This window comes from Syngnathus leptorhynchus, chromosome 11 (assembly GCF_054491065.1).
Source record: "Syngnathus leptorhynchus isolate UIUO chromosome 11, UIUO_Slep, whole genome shotgun sequence".
NCBI lineage: Eukaryota > Metazoa > Chordata > Actinopteri > Syngnathiformes > Syngnathidae > Syngnathus > Syngnathus leptorhynchus.
In genome coordinates, this window is record NC_141205.1 from 11,775,292 (window position 1) to 11,800,941 (window position 25,650).

At 44.7% G+C, this 25,650-nt stretch overlaps 5 protein-coding genes and 1 pseudogene across 6 annotated transcripts; 4 read left to right on the forward strand and 2 right to left on the reverse strand.

Moving 5' to 3' along the window:
- Positions 1–4,226: 4,226 nt before the first annotated feature.
- LOC147049561 (purine nucleoside phosphorylase-like) lies at positions 4,227–7,175 on the forward strand. The gene is made up of 7 exons (XM_085924431.1): positions 4,227–4,352; positions 5,185–5,348; positions 5,414–5,517; positions 6,155–6,330; positions 6,401–6,591; positions 6,683–6,762; positions 6,902–7,175. Exons 1-7 carry the CDS (start codon positions 4,330–4,332, stop codon positions 7,058–7,060), a joined length of 897 nt encoding a protein of 298 aa, XP_085780557.1. The 5' UTR covers positions 4,227–4,329; the 3' UTR covers positions 7,061–7,175.
- A 137-nt stretch (positions 7,176–7,312) lies between these two features.
- On the forward strand, positions 7,313–8,772 carry LOC147049562 (B9 domain-containing protein 2 pseudogene; annotated as a pseudogene).
- Positions 8,773–9,973: 1,201 nt separating this feature from the next.
- hesx1 (HESX homeobox 1) lies at positions 9,974–11,032 on the forward strand. Its single transcript, XM_085924993.1, has 4 exons — positions 9,974–10,007; positions 10,448–10,581; positions 10,662–10,763; positions 10,886–11,032. Exons 1-4 carry the CDS (start codon positions 9,974–9,976, stop codon positions 11,030–11,032), a joined length of 417 nt encoding a protein of 138 aa, XP_085781119.1.
- A 475-nt stretch (positions 11,033–11,507) lies between these two features.
- On the forward strand, positions 11,508–21,024 carry ergic3 (ERGIC and golgi 3). 2 transcript variants are annotated; one of them, XM_085923803.1, is made up of 14 exons: positions 11,508–11,682; positions 12,191–12,261; positions 12,750–12,837; positions 13,021–13,140; positions 13,218–13,314; positions 13,398–13,563; positions 13,727–13,784; positions 14,661–14,675; positions 15,388–15,419; positions 15,720–15,816; positions 17,102–17,166; positions 17,235–17,371; positions 17,467–17,522; positions 17,604–21,024. In XM_085923803.1, the coding sequence occupies exons 1-14, from the start codon at positions 11,595–11,597 to the stop codon at positions 17,681–17,683; spliced, it is 1,170 nt and encodes a 389-aa protein (XP_085779929.1). In that variant the 5' UTR covers positions 11,508–11,594; the 3' UTR covers positions 17,684–21,024. The 2 variants fall into 2 exon arrangements, with proteins under 2 accessions (XP_085779929.1, XP_085779930.1); XM_085923804.1 differs by lacking the exon at positions 14,661–14,675 and having other exon boundaries at positions 17,604–21,022.
- On the reverse strand, positions 15,859–16,934 carry romo1 (reactive oxygen species modulator 1). Its single transcript, XM_085923806.1, has 3 exons — positions 16,772–16,934; positions 16,374–16,510; positions 15,859–16,085 (listed from the first exon to the last, which is right to left on the reverse strand). The coding sequence occupies exons 2-3, from the start codon at positions 16,508–16,510 to the stop codon at positions 15,977–15,979; spliced, it is 246 nt and encodes an 81-aa protein (XP_085779932.1). The 5' UTR covers positions 16,772–16,934; the 3' UTR covers positions 15,859–15,976.
- On the reverse strand, positions 19,799–23,945 carry LOC147049566 (uncharacterized). Its single transcript, XM_085923805.1, has 3 exons — positions 23,605–23,945; positions 21,893–22,388; positions 19,799–21,307 (listed from the first exon to the last, which is right to left on the reverse strand). The coding sequence occupies exons 2-3, from the start codon at positions 22,380–22,382 to the stop codon at positions 20,796–20,798; spliced, it is 1,002 nt and encodes a 333-aa protein (XP_085779931.1). The 5' UTR covers positions 22,383–22,388; positions 23,605–23,945; the 3' UTR covers positions 19,799–20,795.
- Between the last annotated feature and the right edge of the window lie 1,705 nt (positions 23,946–25,650).

The following is a 25,650-nucleotide window of genomic DNA, read 5'->3' on the forward strand; positions in this document are numbered from 1 at the left end:
AGAGCGACACGCACATGTAAGCACGCACGTACAGCCCTCACTCTCTGGATTGCTGTGCCACCTGCGCTGCTTTGATCCCCACCCGATGCCACTTCCTGTGATTTGAATCTACTTCCTGCCGTGCACTCTCTTGTCTGCGTAGCTCCAGGGCATCCCACCTTGGAGAACCCCCCCACTGGCAGCTCTGAGAGAGGCCTTGGACTGCACACGAGATAAAATAAACCTCTGAGCAAACTGTTCATAGAAGTGCTCCAAAACGCTCCAACGGAGGCGTCTCATTGGCTGTCCCATCAGGCTAAATAGAATCAATAATATTGTGAATTATATATATTTAGGCCAAATATTTGAAAGACTAACATGTTCCAATCGCAACCAGTCCGTTTTTAGATTCAAAGCAGATTCAAACTAAAGTCCCAAGACATCATAATTGGTGTGAACTGTCATTTAATTGGATGAATGGTTTGTTAATTAGAACCAATCGGCTCTGCCAGATCCGAGTATTGTGATGGAGCGGTACGTTCTAACCTAATTAGGGAAACATCAAATCATTTGCATATAATTCGCCAGCGTGCATTCAATCAGCGTGTGCGTGCGTGTGTCCGAGCCTGCCGCGAGGATGAGGTGAAGACCGCTTTCTTAATAAGTCATTAGTGGCGGGCGGACATAACGAAGGAAGGACTGATGCAACCTACCTGGGGAGACGCGTCAAGACTGACGCCGGGTTGCTCGCTGGCTTACTCGCTCCCTGGCTGGAGTCTTTTCAATCAAGCCCGAAGTGGCAACATTGCAAGACAGACTGACTTTATTGCACATGATTGCCAAACGCTGTTTGTTATTTACGACGGGATCGAGGCCACGCGTGTCACTGCTTGCTTTTTTTCAAGCACTGACTCATCTTGACGCAAAAGCTGGACTGCAAAGTTTGGCTGAGCAACATCCACTTTGGTAAACGTGTCTTTTATGAGTAGATGTGCAAAAAAAAGTCTCCCAGAAAACATACAGGAAGTCTTCTCATCATAATTTCTTCTCCTGTTGTTGGATCTGCACTCACGGGAATCCTAAAAAAAATGGCCGCCTTTACCAAAGATTCTACTCATGACAGCGGTGTTGATCGACATTGCTCGAGGGTCAAAGGTTGCACACGCATGCACCCACATGCACGCAAACACGCTATGTCACCGAGGATGGAGGTGACATCCCGACAGTTACTGCCGGTTTCATCACAGAGACAATCCGAGACAGCCCACTGTGTATGGGAATGTGTGTGTGTGTGTGTGTGTGTGTGTGTTAATACCCACAAACAGAGGTCATCATGGATGACGCAAAAGTGACATAAGACGAGACTCGCAGTGCCGTCTGCGTGCATGTTGCAGTTGAACACGAAAATCTTCATCAACACCCAAATATAAAATACTAATACGTACATTTAATCAATGCATCATTTGTGTGCGTGTGTGTGTGTGTGTGTGTGTGTGTTGTGTGCGTGCGTGCGCGCGGGTGTGTGTGTGCTTCCATTCTTTGATTGCTCTCCTGCCCATCAAATGCAACTTTTGGCAATAGCCTTCACTCACTCACTCACTCACTCACTCACTCACTCACTCACTCACTCACTCACTCACTCACTCACTCACTCACTCACTCACATACACACACACACACACCTACACACACACACACACACACACACACACGCACACGCACACTCTTCATCTCCCACTGAAACAAACAAAACAAAATAAAACACACACTGGCTCCCTCCATCACCATCAGGCTGCTTTCTGTCGTAACGATGTGCAATCAACACGCAACGCTGACCAACACACACATGCTTTCTCTCTCTCTCACACACACGCACACACACACACACACACACACACACACACGCACACACACATGTGGCTGGTTGAAGGATGAAGTCAGCCTGTGATTGCAGAAGAGTTACAGTATTGACTCATTCCGTTCACGTGTGTGTGTGTGTGTGTGTGTGTGTGTGTGTGTGTGTGTGTAGGTGTGTGTGTGTGTATGTGAGTGTGTGTGTGTTGTGTGCGCGCGGGTGTCGGCAAGACTTCAATAAGTAACACTGTGTCATAATGGCTCGTTAGTTAGCCGCCATAATATTTTTGGATGCAATTTGTCATATGCTAAAATAACATTGTGACATTTAATTTCCCCAAACAGGTTATTAATCCAGCATGCACGTACAGTAAGTGTTTGTTTAATAATTACCTTGAAGGCGTTCCTTTTCACTTGAATAATTTTGAGGGGAAAATCGATTTAATCAAAACTGCGGGAACTTTAAAGATCTCGACAAAAATTTGGCCAAAGTCGGTAAAATGACCACCTTGATGTTGAACATTGTAAAGGTTGCTCCCAGTTTGAACAAAGCAATCATGAAAATTTTGTCCCAAAAGGTCAAAGGTGTTTGATGGCCCAACATGTTAGTCATTATAGCAGCAGCGCTGACGCATGTTCACAAAAAGTTATTGTGGGGTTCTATAACTTTGACGAATGGTATAGAAAAAGGAAAACAAAATGAAAAATACTAAAATGACCCATTTTACAAAATAACACAGTTTTAGTTCACTTTAATAATTTTTTTTATCTCCAAATTAAAATTATTCAGGAAGCCAACATGTTTATCTTATCTAATATTAGGGTGGAGAAATCCCTCTGTCTAGTTCAAAACATTGATTGTTTTGCTGCAGTTGATTTTTTGGTGGGGGTGGTGTGGGAGCAATACTGACCACGACCACCAGAGGACGCCAAAGCTTTAGCCAAAATGATGTCTTAGTTTTGGCCACTTCTAACCACCGACCTCGTTTCACTTGATAACGATGAACCCTTCTTAAGGCGTTTACAAACATGACGGGATTTATTTTTTTTATTAACGAGGGGCGCTGAAGGCAACACAGCAGATGTAGTCGTTCTGAAGGAAAATACTTAAAAACCTTCGTTTGCCTTTATTCTTCCAAAAAAAGGCGTCTCGAACTAGATTTAGGGTTTTAAATCTGCAATTGTGACTGGACTCATAAGGACAAGATGAGGATGTCAGGTCATAATGATGCTTTGACGTAAGACTGAATGCCTCACTGTCTGACTGGCACACATAGTTCACATTGCTGGCTGGCATTGTGATGGACATGCGGCCCAAATACGAAGAATTTCAACTGGAAGCTAACATGTGGTGACCACAATTCAAGGTCAACAAGCTCTTTTTTTTTAATTATTATTATCACAGAGACACAAAATGTTTTTACCTTAAATGCGGCTGTAGGAATAAAATAGCTATATTTGAATGATTGATTTATTTGACACAGTTCACTACTGTTATCGATGACATTGTAAGAAAAAGATACGTCACGAAGAAGCCTTGCGCTTTTCATTGACATAAATGTTGCCCATAATCCTTCAATTTCAAACATGTGCCTCCTCTTGAACTTTCCTCATTTTTTTCTCCCTGAGGCCATGCCTTTAATTTCCTCGTAACCGCCTACAGTGCTCTGCTCATTAAGCCGCTAATGTGCTTTCCTTGCGGCCCGACGACAATGCTGCATTTTTTTCCAGTATATCAAACACAATTATCACACATTGTTACAATGACACACACAATAGTGAAAATTCAACGTTAACGTGGGTTGAATGGGATGGACATTGCCGTGTTTTCTTTGTCATTTGCGTTTGAGGTCATCACGGCCTCAGGTCAGCTGATCACAGTAGCATGTGCAGTGAGTTAGCGTGTTAACTGTCATGAGACGGGGTGCAATCTCATTCCAGTTGCTTCTCATTAACCATGCCAACGCTGCTGACCCACGTGCCGCACGGGTTGCAAAAGGAGCTGTTCTCGGGTTTTTGCTAGCCGGAGATGGAGGCCAGCTCAATAAGAAAATGGATCTTGAGATGATTATTTTTCTACTTTCACGAACAAGTTATGAAACAAATCAGATTTCCTTGAGTCGCTCTACTGCACTGATGCAGAATTTTCTACATATTGATTTGGCAATTGATAAGTACTATCAAGGTCCTTCTCATTTACTCGTGTAACTGTGAGAGTAAATTGATTATTTCTGTAGTAAAACCACAAGTCACCCCCACATTCTTGTCTAGATAGGAATACACACACACACACACACACACACACACACACACACACACACACACATATTGATACGAACAACGCCTTCATTGATTGGTTGCCGCTGTTGAATGGCCATCATGTTGGCCAATCAGAAGAATGCAACCCGTTTATATGGATGCTGATTGGAACCATCCTCACACTCCATACACACGCACACACACACACAAACACACGCCAGTCAAGCGCCATCCATCATGCACAGCAAAGAACATATCAGGTAAGAAAAAAAGTTCCTTTTTTTTTTTTACATCGTATCTTTCAACATCATCATTGAGTTCTTTTGAAAATCATCTCGTGCAAGAAAGGGGCTGTTGTTCAACATGTCTTAACAGTTTTAAATATTCAATATTATTTAAATCGTGATTCTAAGTGGAAATTCGATTTTCCAGCCTGGGTTTTGATTTCAAGGTAGGATTTCAAGTCCAACTTTAGGTTTCATTTTTGCCTTAAAGCCAGTGTTGGGATTTCTAAGTTAAGGTTGGTGTTTCAAAGTAGAATTTCAGGCTTAGAGCTTTAAATGAGGGTTCAAGACAAGGTTGCTGTGTCAAAATGGGGTTCCAGACCAAGTTTTAGGTTTTCAAAACAGACTTTTTAGATTGGGATATTTTCAAATTAAAGTTTTCAAGTAGAGTTTCTACATGTATCTCTAATGTAAGCAGCATGCCCCCAACCCTCATGAGGATAAACGCTTCAGATTATCAATTGTTGGTCTGACAACATTTGATGTAGAAATGAAATGTGGGTTTCACATTTTTCCCATTTTGACCACGTTTAACCTCATGCTGTCACAAGGCGGACACGCTGAAAGGGGAAAGTACGCCCCAAGAGAAAAAAAAGTCAAACGGTAGCTCCCATGTGGACACATTTCCCGCCAACACCCCCGTGATGCTCACCGTGTGACCCGCGCTCACGGCGGGGCTTGAAGGAAATGGATGGGGAGGGCAGGCGGACGCACACGGGAAACGATAAAAACAATCATGACATGAGAAAAGCAATATGCCAGGTTAGAAACATCATCGAAACCCCCTCGGCATTTGTGTCCATGTTAGCCACGATGAATACCAGAAGTCGGCGGAGTGGCTTGAGTCTCACACCAAACATCGCCCCCAAGTGGCCATCATCTGCGGCTCGGGCTTGGGCATGTTGGCCGACGCCCTGAAATGCCAAGATTCCTTCCCTTACAGCGACATTCCAGGTTTCCCGCAGAGCACAGGTAAACTCCCCAACTCGGGCGGTAAATTTGAAACTGGGATTTTCTTTGACGATGTCACCCTTCAGTTCAAGGTCACGCCGGCCGGTTGGTTTTCGGGGAACTGAAGGGGAAAACGTGCGTGTGCATGCAGGGTCGATTCCACATGTACGAGGGACATTCGCTATGCAAGGTAACACCATACACGCACCGCGGCCTAACTTGCATCTTGCTGTCGTGATGCTCTGCTGACAATCCCCCCCGTTCCCTCCTAAACAAGGGAATGGTTGCTCATCATACATTCTTTTGAAGGGCAGGTGTTCAAGAAGGCTTTCAATGTTTTTTTTATTTGAACATTTCCGTTTAGGGTTTCAAGGCAATGTTGGGATTTCAAGGTAGGATTTGAAGTTAGGATTATGGTTTGTAATAAAACCGAAAAGATCAAAGAAAAAAAACCTGCAACGAAAAGTTGCTGGCGGCTTCGGTGGGATACACGTCTTTGTTAGCTCACCGATAAGGCTAACACTTCAACACTAGCGTTCTGTTTGACACAAAACAAACCTACTTGTGATGCTAAAGTAGCCACCGATGCTAATGTGTCACTTGAGTGAATCGCATGCTGCATTTTGGCAGGCAATTCAATGCAGCTATTGTTCTTTCCCCGTGCGAAGCTGATTGGCTTCCGAGTCGTTCTCATTTTAAAACTATTTGTCCTCAAGTGCTCCAACCACCAGCATCGTACTGATTGGACATTATGTATTGTTTTGTTCTAATACGTGTCATTATGTAAAATCTACTACCTCTGATGTGCCACCTTTGACATCTTTCAGACCACCTTTCCGGTGCGAGTCTTCAAGCTGCTGGGCGTGGATACCTTAATCGTGACCAACGCCGCCGGCTCGTTAGCTGACGGCCTACGACCCGGTGACATCATGATCATCAAGGACCACATCAACTTCCCCGGCTTGGTGGGTCTGAACCCTCTCAACGGACCCAACGACGACAAGTGAGGCGGACGCACGCGGATGAACTCCATCCTGGTTGTTTTCTCGCTAACGCTTTTGCCGTGTTTGCAGGTTTGGGCCGCGCTTCCCGGCCATGTCGGGATGCTACGACAAAGGGCTGCGCTCTCTGGCCATGGAGATTGCAAAGCAGATTGGCGTGGCCAACCTCACGCAGGAGGGGGTGTATGCCATGGTAGGGGGACCCACTTTTGAATCCATCGCTGAGGCCAGACTGCTGCATCGACTGGGCGTAGATGCTGTCGGTACGGCACACATTTTGTTTGATCTATTATAACAGATTTATAACTTATTTGATTTTGCGTGCACCTCAACAAACATGCGTGGTGTTTCCAGGCATGAGTACTGCTCCCGAGGTCGTCATGGCGACCCACTGCGGCTTGAGGGTCTTCGGCCTATCTCTTATCACCAACAAGGTAAACACACAAATGAGCCCTTTAGGTTGCACCTCGTTCTATTTTAAACATTTTTAACTATTCAGCATTTTGAGATTCTACGCAACCAACGGTATTCCAAATAAAATGCTTTATTAAGTTGACTCTGTGTTTGCGTCAGGTGGTGAAGACTTACGAGGACCCAGAAAGTGTGGACCACCAGGGGGTTTTGGAGGTGGGCCGGCAGCGCTCACACACGCTGCAGCAGTTCGTGACCGAACTGGTCGCCAGGATGGAAATCAACAACAATATCAGCGGCAGCAGAAATAACACTCTTTAAGAGGAGACACCATTCTCTTTTTTTTGTACAAATGTCACATGGTACAGCTAACCTCTTTTAATCAACCTTTGTTATTTCAACATATATATTTAGAATAAATATTTATACATTGTAATGCGGGGTGATATTAGTTGCAGGGGTTAAGAAAATGTTTATCCATCCATTTTGTGATTTTTATGGTCAACTGAAAAATGGATACTGTTTGTTTGATCTTTGTTTTTACATCATCCTTCCCGTTTTAATCGCTGCCAAGCCACCAGTGTGGCTTCTATCTGCATAACAATATGTATCTGGGGTGGTGCACAAGGCAGCCTCTCAATAATTAGCAACTCGAGATCAATTATGACAAGACTAATGACTGAATGCAATTTGTCAAAACTCCGAGGTGTGGCGCTGCAGTTAAAATGGAATTGCCTTCACGCGGTACGTAAAAAATTATCATCACTCTTGTCTTATAGGAAAGCGATTCTTTCTTCACACTATCTACTGCAAAATTATCTTAGATGACGACAAATTCACTCTTCCTATCAACGTCATATATTGCACAGATTCGTTTCTTGTGCATCTGGGGGCTTTATCTAAGTGGTGAAGAAAATTTGCCTGACAGAATTTAAAGAGGGGATACAAAGCTTGGTTGCCGTGACGACATAAGCTGTTATGCTAAGCTAATAGCATTTTGGTGAAAATGGCGGAGGTTCACATCATCGGCCAGCTCGTCGGAGCAGCCGGTTTCCCCCACAACAGCCTCTTTTGCAAATGGGGATTTCATACGGGAGGAGCGTGGCGTCTCCTCTCGGGCTCCAAGCAGGGCCAGACTCAGGTAGACGACCCTCAGACGGGGGAGACGGCGTACTGGAGTCACCCCATCGACGTCCATTACGCTACCAAGGGGCTCCAAGGCTGGCCCAAGCTTCACCTCCAGGTGTGGCACCAGGACTCGTTCGGCCGTTGCCAGCTACTTGGATACGGCTACTGTCACGTCCCCTCCAGCCCCGGGCATCACAGAATCAGCTGTGGCACCTGGAGGCCGCTCGGCTCGTGGTGGGAGCAGCTGTCGCGAATGTTCATCGGCGGAGGCCCGCAACTCCGCAGCCCGGACATCATCTACACCGGGGCGGATAGATACAGACTTCACACCGAGACCATGGGCACCGTGGAGCTGGAGCTCGGCGTCATTATGAGAAACTTTGACAAATATGGAGTGGAGAGTTAACAACAAAAGAACCTTCCACATTTCTACCTTTTTGTACTTCGATTCAAAATGTTTCTACTATTTTGTTATTTTAATAATAATAAAAAAAAGGGATTGGATGTTGACTGCTGCTTCTACAAAAATGTATGATATGCATGATTTCACAAACAATCGCCACCAAGGCCTACAAGAATGCAGGCTGGGTTAAAAGAATATATGTACACTATTTAAACTACAGGAAATATTTAAGCAAATAAATAATGACATATGAATGGGCTTCGAACTACGCACGACATTGGAACCTGAACCCGGGCTATAACCCCTAATTTGAAACCTGAACCTAGTCTAGAAACCTTGACTTAAAACCTAAGCCTCACCTCGGCTACAAATCATCTTTACTTGAAGCCACATTTTCAAGCCCAAACCAAGACTGGAAACCATAAACTAAAACCTAAACTCTGGCTTGAAAACCTAAAGTTGTTCGAAATATGTCAAGAAGCTATATTTTGAAAGCCGCGTATGAACTTCTGTCCTGTTTTGAAACCTTACTTTTGGAATTCATTAAAGGTTCCCGAGTGGACCTTCCCTGCTCCTCTATTTGTTGATCCAAGCTTTCTTTACTGGCAGTGAGGATCAAATAAACAAGTGTGCCTGTTGGTTTAAAGCTGCTCTGGGCCTTCATTAGAAACCAATTTTCCCCTGAAAGATTCTTTGCCTCCCCGCTGCTTCATCCTGCATTCACATGCTACGAGACTTCATCTGCATGACAACATGGTGCAGATTGGCCTAATAGCATTATCACTGGATCACTCGTATTGGCCGTCATTAACGCTGAACTCGTTTGCTGATTTGAATTGCGCCGGCGTGTTGCTTCCGTTAACTGTTATTGTTAATAAATAACGTTACTTTCCAATAACGTTTGGGAAAAAAAAGGTATTGCTTTACTTTGTCTTTAAAAACAAAAAGCAAGTTTATATATATATATATATATTTTTTTTTCTGACTACTTTGTTTTGTAAATTGTACCTCCTATTTTTTGTTCATTTCAATTGGGATTAAATGGGATTTTCGGACTGAGGCAATATTGAGCAACTTGGACTTGAATCTGTCGAGTGTGCTGCATGTTTGTGTGTGTTTGAAAAGAGGGAGTACTCAGCAACATAGACTGCTACGTTAGCTTAGGTCACCGCTAGTGAAAGACAGAAAACACTGTTTTAATGACACAAATAGTGTGAAAGTGACCTCTCCAGCACAACGTCTGTACTTGTCATTGCACGTAAAACGGAACAAATGCAGATTGGCATGCCCCCTGACCCCGTGTAGTAGCTCTAATAGTTTGTTGAGCTAAACCTACTTAGAATGTAAATGCGTTGTCCTTCACACACGCATTCGCCGGATTAGCCGAAACCTCAGGGAATCTTATTCACATGGAAACAAACGTCTTCATTGTTATTGGTCATCAGCCAGTCTCAATAAATCCTTCCCCTTCCATTTAAGAGTGAGGCATGTCATCAGAGCTTCTTCACACGTTCCTCACACATCCTCAAGTTGCCAAGAGCTTTACATTTGGAGAGCATTGCATATTTTTGAAAACATGTACAATGAAGGCAAAATAGCATTGATCTTATAGCGTTACCGGTCAGTAAAAATCGACTCTTATCGTTGCAAAGTTTTCTATCGAGCGCATTTTAGGTTTAGTGGGCAAACGAGCAGGAAGAGGCATGAAACTCCACAGACCTTGGGACCAGACAGCAGGTGGGTGAAGCCAGTTTTACACAGATATCCAAGAAACCTGCAACTGTATATTTCACACAGAATGCATCAAAGTCTGTTATTTACTCAGCAACCCAGCAATCTGTTGAGGAGACTTCTCCGGCAGTGACAATGGTCAGAATTGAGAAATATTGCGAATTTATTCACATGAACTGTTCATTTGGTGTCATTTCTCTTGGTTACACTGCTTCCGGTATGGGTGTGTCTGTTTTTTCTTTTTTTTTGTCCAGTCAAATCTCCTTTATTCGAATCTGTCCAACTAATCTGAAAATATATACAATGTATGTGTAAACAAGGCCTGGGAGCTTCTTGTGTAATTCTCATTAATTTATGAGAGTCAGTGCAGTTTCAGATTGTGCCGATGCATTGTATTTTAATCATCAACAAATGCATGAGCACATGGTTTTCCTGTTTTCACGCAGAGGCGGAGTCAGACGAGGAGAACAAAGCTCACCATCAAGAACATGGTCACCATCCTCCCTGCTTGAGCATTCAGAGTTTGACGTCCAGCTGGTACGTCGGACGCCGACCTCGGACTGCCTACACCAGCAGCCAAGTAATCAAGGAACCCGTAAGCAGCCTGGCCGTATAAATTATGGATTGTCTTGACCGTGTTTGTATGTGTGTGTGGGCTAGGTGAATGTTATGGAAGCGGTGTTTCAGGTAAACTTTTATCCGGGCATCCACCTGAGGGAACATTTGGCCAGAAGCTTGGATTTGGATGAGGACCGCATACAGGTTTGGAACACGCACACACACACACACACACACACACACACACACACACACACACACACACACACACACACACAGAATATGCAAGAAAAACAACAACTTTTTTTCCCCTTTCTACACTATAGATATGGTTTCAGAACCGACGGGCCAAATTAAGACGATCCCTCAGAGAAAGCCGACTAAGAATGGTTCAATCGGCCGTTGCTCATCTCGGGATGAAAGTCATTGATGAGCTGAGGAGAGATGATCTCGAGGTTGAAGTTGAGGAATGACATTTCTCCATGAATCCATCCATATACAAAACCCCATTTAACTCGCAATTAGTAATAATACATACCTGTCATCTTTTCTAACTGTTGTGTGATCAGCATGATTAAACAGTTTTACAACTGGTCATTTTGGAATACTGTATACGTATTGATCTACACTGGGATCAGTGTGTGCGTGTGCACGCGCGTGTGTGCGTGCGTGCGTGTGCGCGTGACTGCGCGCATACGTGATTGTATCTCTGCTTTCTGAGCTAAATAAAGCAGAATTTTGGTCATTTTTCATTTGATAGTTATTTTGAAATCACGGTTTCTTTCAATTTTCTTTGCTTGTATTTTCTTTAATTTATTTATAGTCTGCTCTAGTATAGTCTATATTTTGAAACAATTGTTTTTCAATTCAATTCTTTTCAGTCTGCAACCAAAATTCGAGGGGGCGGGGTAGCGGTTAACGCGTCCTTCTCTAATTGGTCCATTTTCCCGGAAGTGGAAGCCCTCGGACTGATATGTGTGATCGGAGTGCAGCGATTGTGTCGGTGTCAATGCTTTGTGGTTTCCGATACGGAAAATGGACACACTTAACAAACTCAAACAGTTTGACGCCTATCCCAAGACTCTGGAGGATTTTCGGGTGAAGACGTGGGGCGGCGCGGCCGGTGAGAAGCTTCAATTTTGTCAGAGAGCGAAACAGTCATTTGCTGCGCTAGCTGGTTCGGCTAACAACAAGGCTAGCCGGTTGCGTTTAACCTCCAAGTCAAACTTGTTATGAGTAATTGTTTTCAACGTCAACCTGTGCGTTTAAATGCATATACGGCGGGAGTCACAAATTGATGGATTGTGCTAACTTTGTGTGAAAGGTACCAAAACAGTGGTGTGAAAGGGGCTGCTGAATATCAAAGTCTACATTTCCCCACAAGGCTTTCTCATGTCGTTCTGTTTATTCTGTGTGAAAAGTACCACGCCGTAGTTCTGGGGTCTATCCCCCTATTTAGGACTCGACATTCTGCTCTGCATAAACGATATCGAATTGCCGAAAAGGCGTTAAAGCGGTCTCTTTTGAGGAGTACTGAAATGGCAGAATGAAAGGCACTGCAGTCGTATAAGTATCAAAGCTTTTAATTCCGAAGTAGGGTTTCACTAATCAAATTCTGTCTCTCTCCACAGTGACAATCATCAGTGGCATTATCATGTTAATCCTCTTCATTTCTGAGCTGCAGTATTATCTCACTAAAGAGGTGAGTGTACGTTTCTCGTGCAGGATAATTCATAAATATTAACACCTTAGAGGTACTATTGACTTAGTAAGAGTGGTAGTAGTGCTGCTCAAGCTGGCTGTCTTAGTTGACCATGTTCAGGATTGCTTTGCAGGACCGGTTCTACGGGATCAAAATTGGCCAAAATTACATGGCAGAAATACATCGAACATCATGTTCTTGTCACTTAAATGGTGTTACCTAAATGTTGTTAGTCACTTAAAATACAGAGACTTGAAGTTGATTCTGATTTGATCTCTGAAGTTGACCACACACCCCATTGAATGAATGGCAATTGAAATACAATTCAATTTCATGATTCAAACTGGCATTGGTTGGCAGCAAGTGAGTCGTATCCCACAGAGGCTCTAGCTAAGCCTAACCCGAATGGCTGTAGAAAATGAATGGGCTAGAAATCACTCAGGGGCCCACGTCATTAGGTACATCTGTCCTCTTATGTTGGCCCGCAGGTGCATCCCGAACTGTATGTGGACACGTCCCGAGGAGACAAGTTAAAGATCAACCTTGATGTGGTCTTCCCTCACATGCCCTGCGCCTGTGAGTAATGCCTCGGAAACTCCGCTTCATTTGTGGCTTTTTTTATTCATACTGAAATTTCGCCCAAAGGCTCAAATACAAATACACTCTTTCACATACTGCTGCTTAAGGCTCAAATACACTTAAGCAAGATTTCTGTGAGCAGATTCATATGTCCGCAATGTCCCCCACCCCACCCATCAGATCTCAGCATCGACGCCATGGACGTGGCCGGTGAGCAGCAGCTGGACGTGGAGCACAACCTCTTCAAGCAGCGGCTGGACAGAGACCTCCAAGCTGTCACGAAGGAGGCGGAAAAACATGGTAAGATGCTCTCCGCCATGTACTGAACCCGTTTTTCACCAGACAAACCGTTGACATCGGCTCGGATTTCCGTATAGAACTCGGAAAAGCTGACAACGGCCAAGCGTTTGACCCCGGCACGCTAGACCCGGATCGGTGCGAGAGCTGCTACGGCGCCGAGACGGAGGAACTCAAGTAAGGAGGGTTTTGTTTCATTTTGGGATCTTTCGGCACCATTCCTGTGGAAAAAAAACAAACAAATGGTGTTTTGCGCCCAGATGCTGCAATAACTGCGACGACGTGCGTGAGGCGTACCGGCGCCGAGGTTGGGCCTTCAAGAATGCCGACACCATTGAGCAGTGCAAGCGAGAAGGCTTCACACAGAAGATGCAAGAGCAGAAGAATGAAGGCTGCCAAGTGTACGGCGTTCTGGAAGTCAACAAGGTAACAACACCGATACAGGCGCAATTTCAACTTCCTTCGGTGCGTATGCACGATGGAAGTAGAACCTGAAGAAAAAGCAAGCGTGCTCGGCTTTCAGCGTGTTGACAAATTCTTTTTCGTTGTTGACGAGGCTTAGCGCACATGTTTCAACTTTGACTTTCAGGTAGCGGGAAACTTCCACTTTGCTCCAGGAAAAAGTTTCCAGCAGTCGCACGTGCACGGTAAGGACAGCCGTCAGCCTTCTCTGCTCATCAATTCACGAAGCTTTCTGAACTCTGAATGAGGCCAGATTGTAAGAATGGCAACAGGGGTCACTTTTATCTTCCACCATTCTTCACTCGACATCGCTGACAAAAAAAATAAATGGAGCCATTCTTTAGCAATTTGGCAGGAATTTGCTGTTCAGTAACTTTGGATTGTATGCATTCTCTCTCCAAGTAAGGCCACCTTCACTCCTCCCGTCATACCCGGGGGGCACAGACAAGAGACCATTCGCACCTTTGGACATGTTAGACTTGAATGAAGCAAAAATGCTTCTTATTAAAACGTGAGAGGAAGCACTGGTGCAATGGCGGCCTCCAAACTGAAAGCAATCAAGAACCTCCAAAGTGTTTGGCCCTCCACCTCATCACCATTTCATCCCATTAGTGCGAGAAAGTAGGAAAACTAAAAACACCGTGAAGGCTAGCAGGTGCCACTCAATTTGAATTCAAAGACAACAAAAGTCAGCCTTTTATTCTGACTCTTCAAGTGCTGTGAGTCAATGAAATAAATAGTGCCTTCTTTGTTTTCTTTCTGTACTTTCCTGCTTTCACGCCAACACATTTTTGGTGCTCTGCAGCGGAGATGAGACGGGAAGCACATCAGCCTTCATGTAGCCCCTCAATTTTTTTCTCTCTGGTGCTGCACGATCGATCACATTACAAAGCGGAATGAATTCCTCATTGTGGCAGAAACGTGATGCTTTTTTTGAGCACACTTTGATTGTTGACACATGCGTTGAATGCGGTGCAGCCCCAGCGAGCGCAAACATGACTTGCGCTGTGTTATCTGCCCAAAAGTCATTATGTGGTGTTTCTTCTCTCTTCTTCCTGCAGTGCACTCTGTGGAAAGTAAGTCCATCTTTTCCTTGCAGACTCTTCTTTTTTTTTAATTCTATTGCAAGATGACTGTTTATTTTCAAGTGCTGCTGCTACAGACCATGTCTACTTTCTTCCTTTGAAAGTTTGATGCTCAGTGAAACCATTTAAATTGTAGCCTTTATTAGTGCAGTGTCTATGAAATAACTAAAATGACTACTCATCAACCCAAAAGTATTCAGACACCCCCCTTTCAAATCTTATTTTGTTGAAATGTTAGCCAGACATTTTCTGTTGAATTTATAAATATTTAAATTTGGACATTTTTCATGAAAACTATAAAATGGATTCTTTGTAGAAATTGCATGTGAACGCTGAACTGAAATGCTTTAGAATGCATTTAAATTGAGAGTTGCTGTCGAGGTGCTTTTGGACCAAGTTAAAAAATGTAAGACTAATGAAAGCGCACGAGAGCAACAGCAGTACAAATTCACTTCTTTGTGAAGTTGGAGATTTTGCAATGGCAAATGTCTGTGAGATCTTATGATGCTAGTTAGTGGCCTCTCCAACCATTTTTCCTCTTGCTGGGCCACTGCAAGAAAAGAGAAGCTTGCATCCCCACCGCATGTGCACCTCACTGCTAAGTCATCACACAGATTCCAAGTTGTCCACTGGTTGAGCTCTTCAAAACAGGGTCCCAAGTCATTCATTTTGATATACGATATTTTTTCTTTTCTTTCCCCAGTTCATGACCTGCAGAGTTTCGGCTTGGACAACGTAAGTAACTTACTGTCTGACTGAACGCAGAATGTAACATTTCAATGAACTTAAGTCTCGTATGATGCAAGGAAGGTACTTTAAGAGTTAAGTATTTAAGTGCTACTTTGTGTTATAAAAATAAGATCTGCTGGTTTAAAGGAAGCTCCTTGACATTAAGATGTCAAAGCAATATTTATAGCTTGGGAATGAGCACAAAACAGCGGATGATTTTCAGGTTTGCAAACATGCAGCAGAAAGCATTGTACCCTTTATGAACTATTTGAATTTGTTGCTAAATATGGATAACCTGTGCTTTAGATCAACATGACCCATTGGATCAAACACCTGTCGTTCGGGAAAGATTATCCCGGGATCGTGAACCCGCTGGATAGCACGGAGGTTACGGCGCCACAAGGTCAGTTCGGCGAGAGGGCAAAAACTCTACAAAGCACTCTGCCATGTTTAGTTTGTTTTTAATGGAAGCGATGACGAGGTCGAGCGGACCGAAATGCAGCCGCCGTTGCAAAAGTCCCACAAGTGTTGTTGGATTGCACGGCAAAGCCGAGTTGTCGTCCTCAGCAGCGGATGCCCATCCCGATAGCCATGAAGGTGCCGAATGTGCCCCCGCTCTGCATCATGGTCTTGCCCACTCCTCCCATCAACTCCCGGCCTCGCATACCAATTCTGCGGAGGAGTTAATAGTCAGTTTATCGGCAAGGGTCGGGATAAGCGTTTCAGATCATGGCTAGATGGGTGGTGATTTCAAGACTTACAACAATACATTGCTGAGAAAGGACAGAGATGTCTTTGGCCATTGTAGAAAAAGTTCAAATTGGGATTGGTGTCAAGTAAGAACATTGGGGAAAATACATATTCTTAAACAGATTTAAAGAGCACATAATGAAACAAAGTGCTGTACATCAAGATTGAACATAAAAATAATTATTCTAACCAGAAGATTAAAATGTATACCTGAGACAGGAGAAAGTACCGAACATGGCCCCGGCAGCCATGCCCACAGCGAAGCCCATCATGAAGCCCATCTTGACCCGGTCGAAACAGCTGGGCTGGGCCTGGCCCTGACCGTAGGGTGCGACAGCCACGGGCATCTGGACCAACAAGATACCAAATAGATCACTTTAAAAAAAAAAGATGTGATTTTTGCAGCCGATACAACACAGTCGATTGTACGGTACTTTGTTCCTTGCCAGAAAAAAAACAAACAAAAAACAAGTGGACTTGACCCTGCTTGCATGCCAATGTTCAGCAATACCATTTGCGTGCTAACTCAATAGCATTAGTGGGCTAACGTATCGTGGCCTTGAGAGAATAATGCGTTTTTAAGAGCTAAAAAATCAAATGTTCTTTACCTCGAATAAATGTTACTAACGGTAGCTTGTTCAGTCGCTCCTCGGTTGAAGATTTCAGACGTACTTGAGCGCAGCAACGTTTAAACGCCTATCTGTCAGAGCTCCTCCATATCAGGATGTAGGAAGGAGAAGACAGGAAGTGACCTCGCAGGATACAAAAACGTGAAAGGAATGCAGACAGCGTCGCTTAGTGGCGCTTTGCAGTGGTGCAACCTTCACGCTCGAATTGCCTCCCCTATTCCTATCTAGAGAATCACTGTAACGGAGACTCAATTAAGGTGAATATAAATGCGTTACCCTTATGGTTTTCCTGTGTTTCTTGTCCCACAGCCTCAATGATGTACCAGTATTTTGTCAAAATCGTCCCCACCATTTACCTGAAAACTGACGGAGAGGTAAGTGTTTCATTACGCCAACATTTTTGAGCCAAAACGAAGACGTGCGCTATTTGTCTTATCGGCAGGTTGTAAAAACCAACCAGTTTTCGGTCACCAGGCACGAAAAGGTGGCCAACGGCTTGGTGGGTGACCAGGGCCTACCCGGGGTCTTTGTTTTATATGAGCTCTCACCCATGATGGTGAAATTCACAGAGAAACACAGGTAGGTGTCCACATACGCCTCCTGCAAACAACAACAAATTGTCTTTTTCGTGATTTCGACCAAGTAATGCATTCTTTGTCGTCATTGTCCTTCAGATCTTTCACTCACTTCCTGACCGGAGTGTGCGCCATCATCGGGGGTGTCTTCACAGGTTCGTCTCAACGTCCGACACCTCCGCTTGGTGTCGGGGATGAATTGTCAGCGGTCTGTTTTTTTTTTTACTCCACCGCAGTTGCCGGCCTCATTGACTCTCTCATCTACCACTCGGCGCGTGTCATTCAGAAGAAGATAGAACTGGGGAAGGCCTCCTAACCACAGCGCCTCCCGCCAGTCTCCCTGTGGCCCCCCCCCCCCGAACATGACGCACGGGGGTCCAGAGGCAGGCAGAGGACCGAGCGTCTTTGCGTCGTCTTGTCAGACAGACGGAAAGACGAATGGAGAGGCAGGGAAGGACGTTGGAACATCAGCCGGGTTTTCGACAAGCGCTAGGCCTCCCCCTGCTGGCTCAACATCACTGGAACAGTCCAAAGTGTCAGTCAGATGAGCAAGGAGGGTGCGCCGTCATGGAAACAACAGCATGGCCTACGGTTCCGCTCCTTGATGTCTTTTCATCTTGGTCCCTACCCCCAACTCAAAGGTTATGTTCATCTTGCTTTGTGTCTGTCTTTGAATTGGATCCTTCCTCTTCTTTGTGTCCACTGGATTGGGTCGCTTCATTGAGTTTCTTGCCTTGTTCTCGTCTTTTGTTTCGGCACCTTATTTTTCAATCTTTTTTTTTTTTTTTCCTTCTTTTATAATTGTCGGCATCTTTTTCCTCTGTGCCTTGTTTGCATTCTATATGTAGATCGCCCTCGCCTTCTTGGACCAGGTCTTTTTTTTTTTTTTTGTCTCGTTTTGGCTTCCTATCTTGTGGCTAGGTTGTAAGTTTTGTCCTTTGACCCCTGTCTTTTTGTTTGCATCCTATGAGGGGTTGATTTGTCTTTTTGTCCTCCATTGCCGTTTTTGCTTCACGCAAAGTCAGTTTCCCCATGACGTTCAAATGGTCACGTCAACATTTACTTTGTTATCCCAACATGTGAGCGTGTGTGGCTCGAGATCACAAAGTCAATTGCACACGATTCGATTTCCTTCAAATGGCCACACAGTATCACAACAAGCGTGAAAGGGAAAGTTTGAATCATACGTGAATAATCAGGCAAGTAAGTAAATGATGTTGATCAGTAATCCGGGCAAAAAGGTACCTCGCTTTTTATTTAGAGTCGTCGCTGCCCAAGTTTTGTCTCCATTTTAGTAAAGCCGAGGCAGTCCTATGCCGTTTGTACGGAGGTTCCTACGTACTATTAGGTGGTGAGTTCAGGTAATGAAGACCTCTGAGAACTTCTCCAGTGTGAACAATGCAGTCGGTGGGGGTACGGTCTGTGCTGTTGAGTGAATGTGTGAGGGTATTTATATTTTGGTTGTCCTCAAAACGTTTTTTAAATGACAAACAATAAATGTGGAAGACACAAGCAAACTGATCCTTTTTCTGTAACCTGGTTAGGATTGGGGGAGAGTTGGAGTTGATCTCATTGAACGCCTGGAGAGCGAGCATATGCTGTTCGATCAAATTTGTCTCTTCAGCACAAACATGTAACACGAAGGTCACAAAGGCATGCAAATGGAATGCTTTTATCCAAATTTCTATCTAAAGGTAAAATACATGCCTAATCCCCAACGTTTTTGTAATGCAGTGCAAAATGCTACCACAAGGTGGTGGTGTCCTTCCCGCTTCCTGTTCCAAGTAGCTCAAGCGGTTGAGTAACTTCCCGTCAGTATGACGCCAGCAGATTCCTCACGGGATACTTTCGTCCTGGAAATGTGATTACGCTATCGGTCAATTGTGTTTGCTAGGCTTTATGTGTGATGCCCCCCTCGTGAGTGGTCAGGAAACCAATCAAATTGTTTACACCAAGTGTCACCAGCATTTTGGGCTTCTTTAGAACAGAAGCAGGTTCGGCTTAAAGTAAGATACTCCTAACAATCCCGGCCCGGGGGTTCGGTGTCCTGTCACGCGATTCAAATGATCAGATCATCTGCAAGGTCGGCAGAAGCTGTATGACGATCTTGATCATTTCAGAGTCAAATGCATTTTTCCCTTTCTTTTTTGGCTGCTCCCGTTTGCAGATCAATAGTTTCCACATCACCCTGTCTTCTTGTATCTTCCTGTCCACATGCATGTCCTCCCTCACCAGATCTATAAACTTCCTCTTTGGCCCTCAAGGATCTATAAAAGGAAAGAGCACAAAGAAAAGTAGGCCAGAGAAGTGGAAGGAAGAGAAGGATGTGTGAAAAGGAATGAGGATAGAAGGAACTGCTTCATTTCCGCAATCAATACAGCATCCCTTGTAACTGAATGAGAGTAGTATTTAGGACATCTTGGCTGACAAGGCACTTTATTTTAAGGCATCGAAGGTTGCTGTCAAGTTTATTTGTAGTCCAGAAGGAAAAAAAACAACAACAAATGACTACTAATGATCTCATATAACATTTATTTGAGTCATATAATGGAGACTGGGCACAATCAAAATGGGAACTAAAGGTGCTCTCTGCATGACTTTTCATTCACTCATCCACTTGAAATTAGTCTTTGACTTGTGTAGTCATCAATGGCAGTGAGTGAATGAAGGAACTGCTTCAAAGCTTGTGGAAGATTGTATAATATGGCTACTTTCAAAAAGGGGAGAGAGGTCGGTGCTCCTGTGATATTTGACACCCCACGTTTGCTTTGGTAACAAACGATCCATTCAACGGGACAGCATATCTTGGTGAACATCACAGTGTTAATCAGATCAATTATGGCTAACTTTGCACTTTAAGCACACTTGGAAACAATGATAAAGAACTTTCTGAAATGATTAAACCTGACAGTGTGGAGGGATCGCTGGTTGCTATGGCTACAAGACATCCTGAATAGATGCTACCCTACTTTCCAACAAGTTGGCATTTGGCATTTTTTTTCTGATGGAGCCTTCGCCTTTCTTTACCATTATTCATACACCCCCCCCCCACCCCCCAAAGTCATCGTCTGAAACGTGACTTTGAACTTGATTGACGATGAGCCTACTCTCATAGGGACGGGAAACAGGTTTAGAAAGAGTCTCTGGCTTAGAACCATATCAGGGGATCAGAAACCCATTGCAGGAACAGAAAGCCTTCTCTCTCCCTTCGGGCAGGATGAGAAACATTCAAACTTGCAGAAGTACGGTCGACAAAATTTGACCAAACACAGTCTCTTCATATGGCAGAATGTTGGCAGCTTGAATGTGGGAAATCTGGCGAGCTATACGTGTTCTAGCTCCGGCAACGTTTTGAGACCCTGAATGACAAGAAAGTCAACAACTCGCTCTGGTCGCTCACAGCAAAGTCCAAAAAGTCTCTTCCCTTTTCACCAGCGGACCGGCCGTCTGAGTTGCCGCAGCCGTGCTTTCAGCTGCTGCTGTTTGGCGCCCAGTCGCTCCCGCTTGGCGCGTAGCCGGCGCTCGTGCTCCTCGAGGCTGTGGATGCAGTCCCGGGCCTTCTTCAAGATCACCGCCTTGGAGGCCTTGTCGTTGCGAGACAACTCGGGGACGTTGTCGCGTAGGCGCACAAAGCAGTTCTTGAGCTCGTTGCGCCGCTGCCGCTCCATCACGTTGTGAGTCCGACGCCGCTCCTCCTCCTCCTCGTTCTCAGTTTCCGCCAAATGCCGTGACGACGAGTGGTGGTGGTGATGATGGCGGCGGCGGGAGTGCTTGTTGGATGAGGAGGCCGGCGGAGGAGACATGGGAGGAAGCGCAGCGTAGTTGTGCTGCAGCTGGATGTCAAAGTGGAGTTGGCGCTGGAGAGCACCACGCTGCTCGTCCTCGTCGTGCCGCTGTCTGGACGGGCTGCGCCCCACAGTCACCACGTCGATCTCCTCCTCTGACAGAAAAAAAAAAAGAAAGGTAAGACTTCCATCATGCTCAACACGCCAACAATTTATCTGCGTTATTCAAAGTGACACGGCTACCTCAAACGACATTTTGGACAAGCGTTTGGCATTATAATAACAGGAAACTTAAAGTTAAAATTATATTACGATAATTCATACGTACTTTTTAAATGACTGTCAAATGTTCTACATTTAATATCTTAATCTAAAACTGTTGTGAAACCTAAAATAACATGAAAATGTAAAACTATAGTTTGAATTTATTTTTCAGAAATGTTTACATTTTTTTTTAAAACCAATGTATCTATTGAAAATGTTCTCTAAGAAATACCTTTTATATAGTTAATCTTATTTAATCAAGTCATTTTGGGTTCATGTTTTAAAACAAACATGATCAGTGAAACAACCGGCCACTGAACAAACAAGGTCACCACATCCTGTGTGGTTCATAGTTAGCATTGCCGCAGGGCTCGGCTCTGAAATGACTCATTAGGAGCTCAAGGATGGAGCGCACACTTATTGAGCTCAGACAACTGCCCTTAAAAAGCTTGGATGCCGCAAACATTTGCTCTCACCTGAGTCGCTGGACGAGTACGTGGACACGTCTCCTCCGGTGGAGCAAGAATCGGACGTGACCTCGCCCGTCTCCCAGCCGGTCTCCTGGCTCCCCAACAGGTTCTGGCAGTCCAGCGTGGAGCCGACGAGCCCTTCGAAGATGCTGACGTCCATGTCTGACAACATCTCCTCCAGGCTTTTGTCGGAAGCCAGGCATGGCCAGAGGCTGTCCTCGCCGCTCTCCTCCGCCACCGCGGGGGACCGCCCTCGCCCCCCGCCGCCGCCGCCGCCATCGTCGTCGTCGTCAGAGTGAAAGAAGCCACAGTTCCAGTTGAGCTGCATGTCGTGATTCTCCAGGAGCATGTCGGACACAAAGCTCAGCTGATCGCCCTTGGAGAAGCCGGCCTTCACGGGAGGCGACTGGAGATCCTTCAAACTTTGGCAGAACTCATCATCCAAGTAGGAGAAGGCTTGCGGCAGGCACTCCATATTTCTTTCCAAAATATACATGGTCTCCTGCAGGGAGAGTTATCAAAACACAGTTATTCCCAAACCTCCACTGCCATCCTCCAGACATGACACACTTTCAACTTTTGGCAAACAAACAGTTTGAAGCCTTTTTTTTTCCTTCTTCCTTTTATACATAAAAGAACTGTTTCACGGAGAACTAGTGAAGAGAGTTGTGCAGCCACAATTTAGCATGACCACAAATGATGGTTTCATGTGCACGTTATCTATACTGTGTGGCCACTCGTTCAATTTGCCAGCATGTCAGCAATTTCACACTTAAGTGCGCAAACGCCGCCGCACAAAGCAGACACGACATTTGCAGCCATTGACTCCGCTTGTCTGCAGGGCGTGGAGGGAGGGAGGGAGGGAGGGAGGGCATGTCACAATCACATGGCGCCTTGGATGTCGAGCATGCTTGCGATGCACAACAAAGACACACTGTGTGCTGCAGGCACACACACATCACATCACCGAGTTAAAAAGAACCAGCGTGGGATTCAAACGCATTACACAAACATAGGTGAGAAACAATCATCAGGAAGTGACAGGAATCCGTTTGTTTGAAATGTGCGCATTTTCTAATGAGGATTTTTGAACTAGGAGTTGGAACGCCCTGGTACAAGCATGCAACCGGTGTGATTGATTTTCTATTTGAACTACGTTTCAAACACAACGACCCCTAATCGACTCTCGAAAACATCATCTAAACTTGGTTGACACTCAATTTGCAGCGCGTGGTTTGATGCCATTTAGCAGCATTTTACAAATGCGCTTTCTTAGGATTGTTCCGCAATGGCTCAAATGGCCATGTGGACGACAAACTGTGCGTGCTGCACCCAGGTCGGAGAGTTAGCACCGTTCAAATACACGCCGATCTACTCAAGCATCGATTGCGCACAATGAGTAGAAAGTGACGCTGTACTCGAACACTTTAGTAGACTGTACCAGCGAAGGTTGCACACGGACAATGAGTTTGATTGTTTCTGTAGGAATTGTTCTTATTAACTTTTAAAAACCAAAACATACTAACGCCGATCTACTCGCTAACACATAACATACACAAATGCCCCACAATTATTTGGGATTGGCGTGTTATTTTGCTCAATTTAGCAGCAAATTTAAAATATGGGCGGTTCCTAACAAGGGTTTTGTATATGCAGAATAAAATCGTCTACTCTAGTGTCTTGTCATTTAAAAAAAAAAAAAAAAGACGCGTTCTTACCCTGCACGTTCAAAGGGAAGAACAGTGGACGTTCAACAAATTGTCCGTGTTTAAATCCAAACCTGGCGACACCCGGAATGAGGCCGCGTGGTGCGGAAGTCTTTACAAACCGGCTACTACTTCACTGAGTAGGCGTGGCCCGCCCGAGGAGCCGCAGTGCTATTTGATGAAGGCGACTCGCCGGTATCCCTCCATGGCGAAAAACCGCGCCAAAATGTTCAAACGAGCCCTCCAAGCATGAACGTCCTCGTAACCTATCAATTCTGAAACGTCATGAATCGGCCTTACTGTTTATACTCGCTCGGAAAACTGTCGGCGAAAGTGTCTGTGTGCAATCTCCCCTTCAAATCGGGTCTAGTTAATCCAATCCAGCGGAGGGATACTTACCAAGGGGTTGGGATTCCAGGAAATGAAAGGCGGTAAAAAGGGGATACTGACGCACGTGGATCGAGCGGAGATGCCAACTGTCATAGACATAAATAACCACTAGTGGGCCTCGACTGTTTGAGGACAAGCAGATCTCGTCGCCATCTTTAACCGGGAGTCCCCCGCCTTTGCTTCCATTCATTTTTTGGATTGCGGAACACACTCATTGACAATTTTATCATCGGTGCTTTTGTAATATTACTTATTACAGTAATCATTAGATTATCTGTAAAGCACCGGGTGAGGTACGATGACGGTTGCACCCGCCTACGGTTTAAAGTTCCTGGCGGATTGTTGCATAGTCCGTGAAGTAGGCACACATGCGCGTAACCACCCCCCCCCCACACACACACACACACACACACAGAGAAAGCGAGTGTGCAACGCTCGCGGTCTTCCCGTCCTTCCCCCAAAATTACGAGTTTACTTGTCGCCAAAGCGTAATGACAGACTTCCTACATTCCCGAGAAGGCAATGTGAGCGCATCCATCCTCAATTCTGAGCCCGCATCGACCCAATGAATAATAATAAGAGAAGGGTATGTTGAAAATCTTCTTGCAAACTGTAATCCAATTCCACTTTTTTTTTTCCCCCTTGGACTTCTCCTGGCAAGAAAGCTTGGACAGATAGAGGAATCCTACAGTTTGTCACAGGTGTTCCGCAGGGCTCCGTTTTGGGTCTCCTCAGGGTTTGGCTGCTGCTATGTTTGTGTTCAAAGCAGTCGTTTATTGTCACACTTGAACTCTTCCACACAATTGAATCATCAAATTCCTCGTTGGCCTTTTATTTTTTTTTGACTTTTGCTGACCAAAATGAGAAGCTGCGTTTGGTTTGGCTATTTCCCAAGGTTGCGCGGAATGCGACGGGCCTGTAACTATTGTTCCCCCCAGCGCGGGAATATTCCCGGCGCGTGGCCGCAGAGACCACCGTGTGGGGTTGCTTCTGTGACGGCTTCCTGTGGTTTGGGTGGAGTTTGACAAGGAATTCTTGACAGGATCGCCAGCGTCTGTCTGTCTTACCTCGGGACGCTGTGGAAGGAATCCATGTGGTTGCCATTATCGTGAGAATCATTCTTTCAAAGTCAGCCAAATGACCTCTAAATTTGAAATGCAATCAATTTCACCAAGTTCAAACCCTAATTTGAAATATGTCTTAAAAGTAGGTATTGTTGTTTAAGACCTTAACTTGATCTTAAAAACCCCAACCTTATCTTGAAATTGTACTTTTAGATCCTGGCCCTGCAGGGAAGCCCTAACTCTTGTTTACACCCCTAATCCAGTCTGAAAACCCAAATTGAAAACCCTAACTATAATCCCTGCTTGAAACGTTTTTTTTAAACTGGCATCAAGCCTTGAAGCCCTACTTTTGAAGGCATAACAAAGACAATCCCGTATCCGGACGTGCTACCCACTGCCCCACCGAGCCGCCACCAAATATATATATATAATAGAAAAAAAACTTTGTTTGAAGTTCACATCCTGTAAATTACAGAAAGTAAGGAACGTATGTATCTCTATGTGTCTCTAAGGTATAATGACAATAAAAACAATAAAAATAACAATAAAAACAACTTTTTATTGATTATTTCTTGGGAATTTATTTCTTTTTCATCTCTCTGAT

Bases quoted from the DNA above. Each gene is read 5' to 3' on its own strand.
- LOC147049566 (XM_085923805.1), bottom strand. From the start codon at position 22,382: ATGTATATTTTGGAAAGAAATATGGAGTGCCTGCCGCAAGCCTTCTCC. The intron at 21,308-21,892 runs GTGAGAGCAAAT...TTTTTCTGTCAG, and splicing joins GTACTCGTCCAGCGACTCAG to AGGAGGAGATCGACGTGGTG.
- romo1 (XM_085923806.1), bottom strand. From the start codon at position 16,510: ATGCCCGTGGCTGTCGCACCCTACGGTCAGGGCCAGGCCCAGCCCAGC. The intron at 16,086-16,373 runs GTATACATTTTA...ACTCCTCCGCAG, and splicing joins GGTACTTTCTCCTGTCTCAG to AATTGGTATGCGAGGCCGGG.
- hesx1 (XM_085924993.1), top strand. From the start codon at position 9,974: ATGAAACTCCACAGACCTTGGGACCAGACAGCAG. The intron at 10,008-10,447 runs GTGGGTGAAGCC...GTTTTCACGCAG, and splicing joins ACCTTGGGACCAGACAGCAG to AGGCGGAGTCAGACGAGGAG. The intron at 10,764-10,885 runs GTTTGGAACACG...TCTACACTATAG, and splicing joins TGGATGAGGACCGCATACAG to ATATGGTTTCAGAACCGACG.
- ergic3 (XM_085923803.1), top strand. From the start codon at position 11,595: ATGGACACACTTAACAAACTCAAACAGTTTGACGCCTATCCCAAGACT. The intron at 13,141-13,217 runs GTAAGATGCTCT...ATTTCCGTATAG, and splicing joins GAAGGAGGCGGAAAAACATG to AACTCGGAAAAGCTGACAAC. The intron at 17,523-17,603 runs GTTCGTCTCAAC...ACTCCACCGCAG, and splicing joins CATCGGGGGTGTCTTCACAG to TTGCCGGCCTCATTGACTCT.
- LOC147049561 (XM_085924431.1), top strand. From the start codon at position 4,330: ATGCACAGCAAAGAACATATCAG. The intron at 5,349-5,413 runs GTAAACTCCCCA...GTCACCCTTCAG, and splicing joins AGGTTTCCCGCAGAGCACAG to TTCAAGGTCACGCCGGCCGG. The intron at 6,592-6,682 runs GTACGGCACACA...TGGTGTTTCCAG, and splicing joins ACTGGGCGTAGATGCTGTCG to GCATGAGTACTGCTCCCGAG.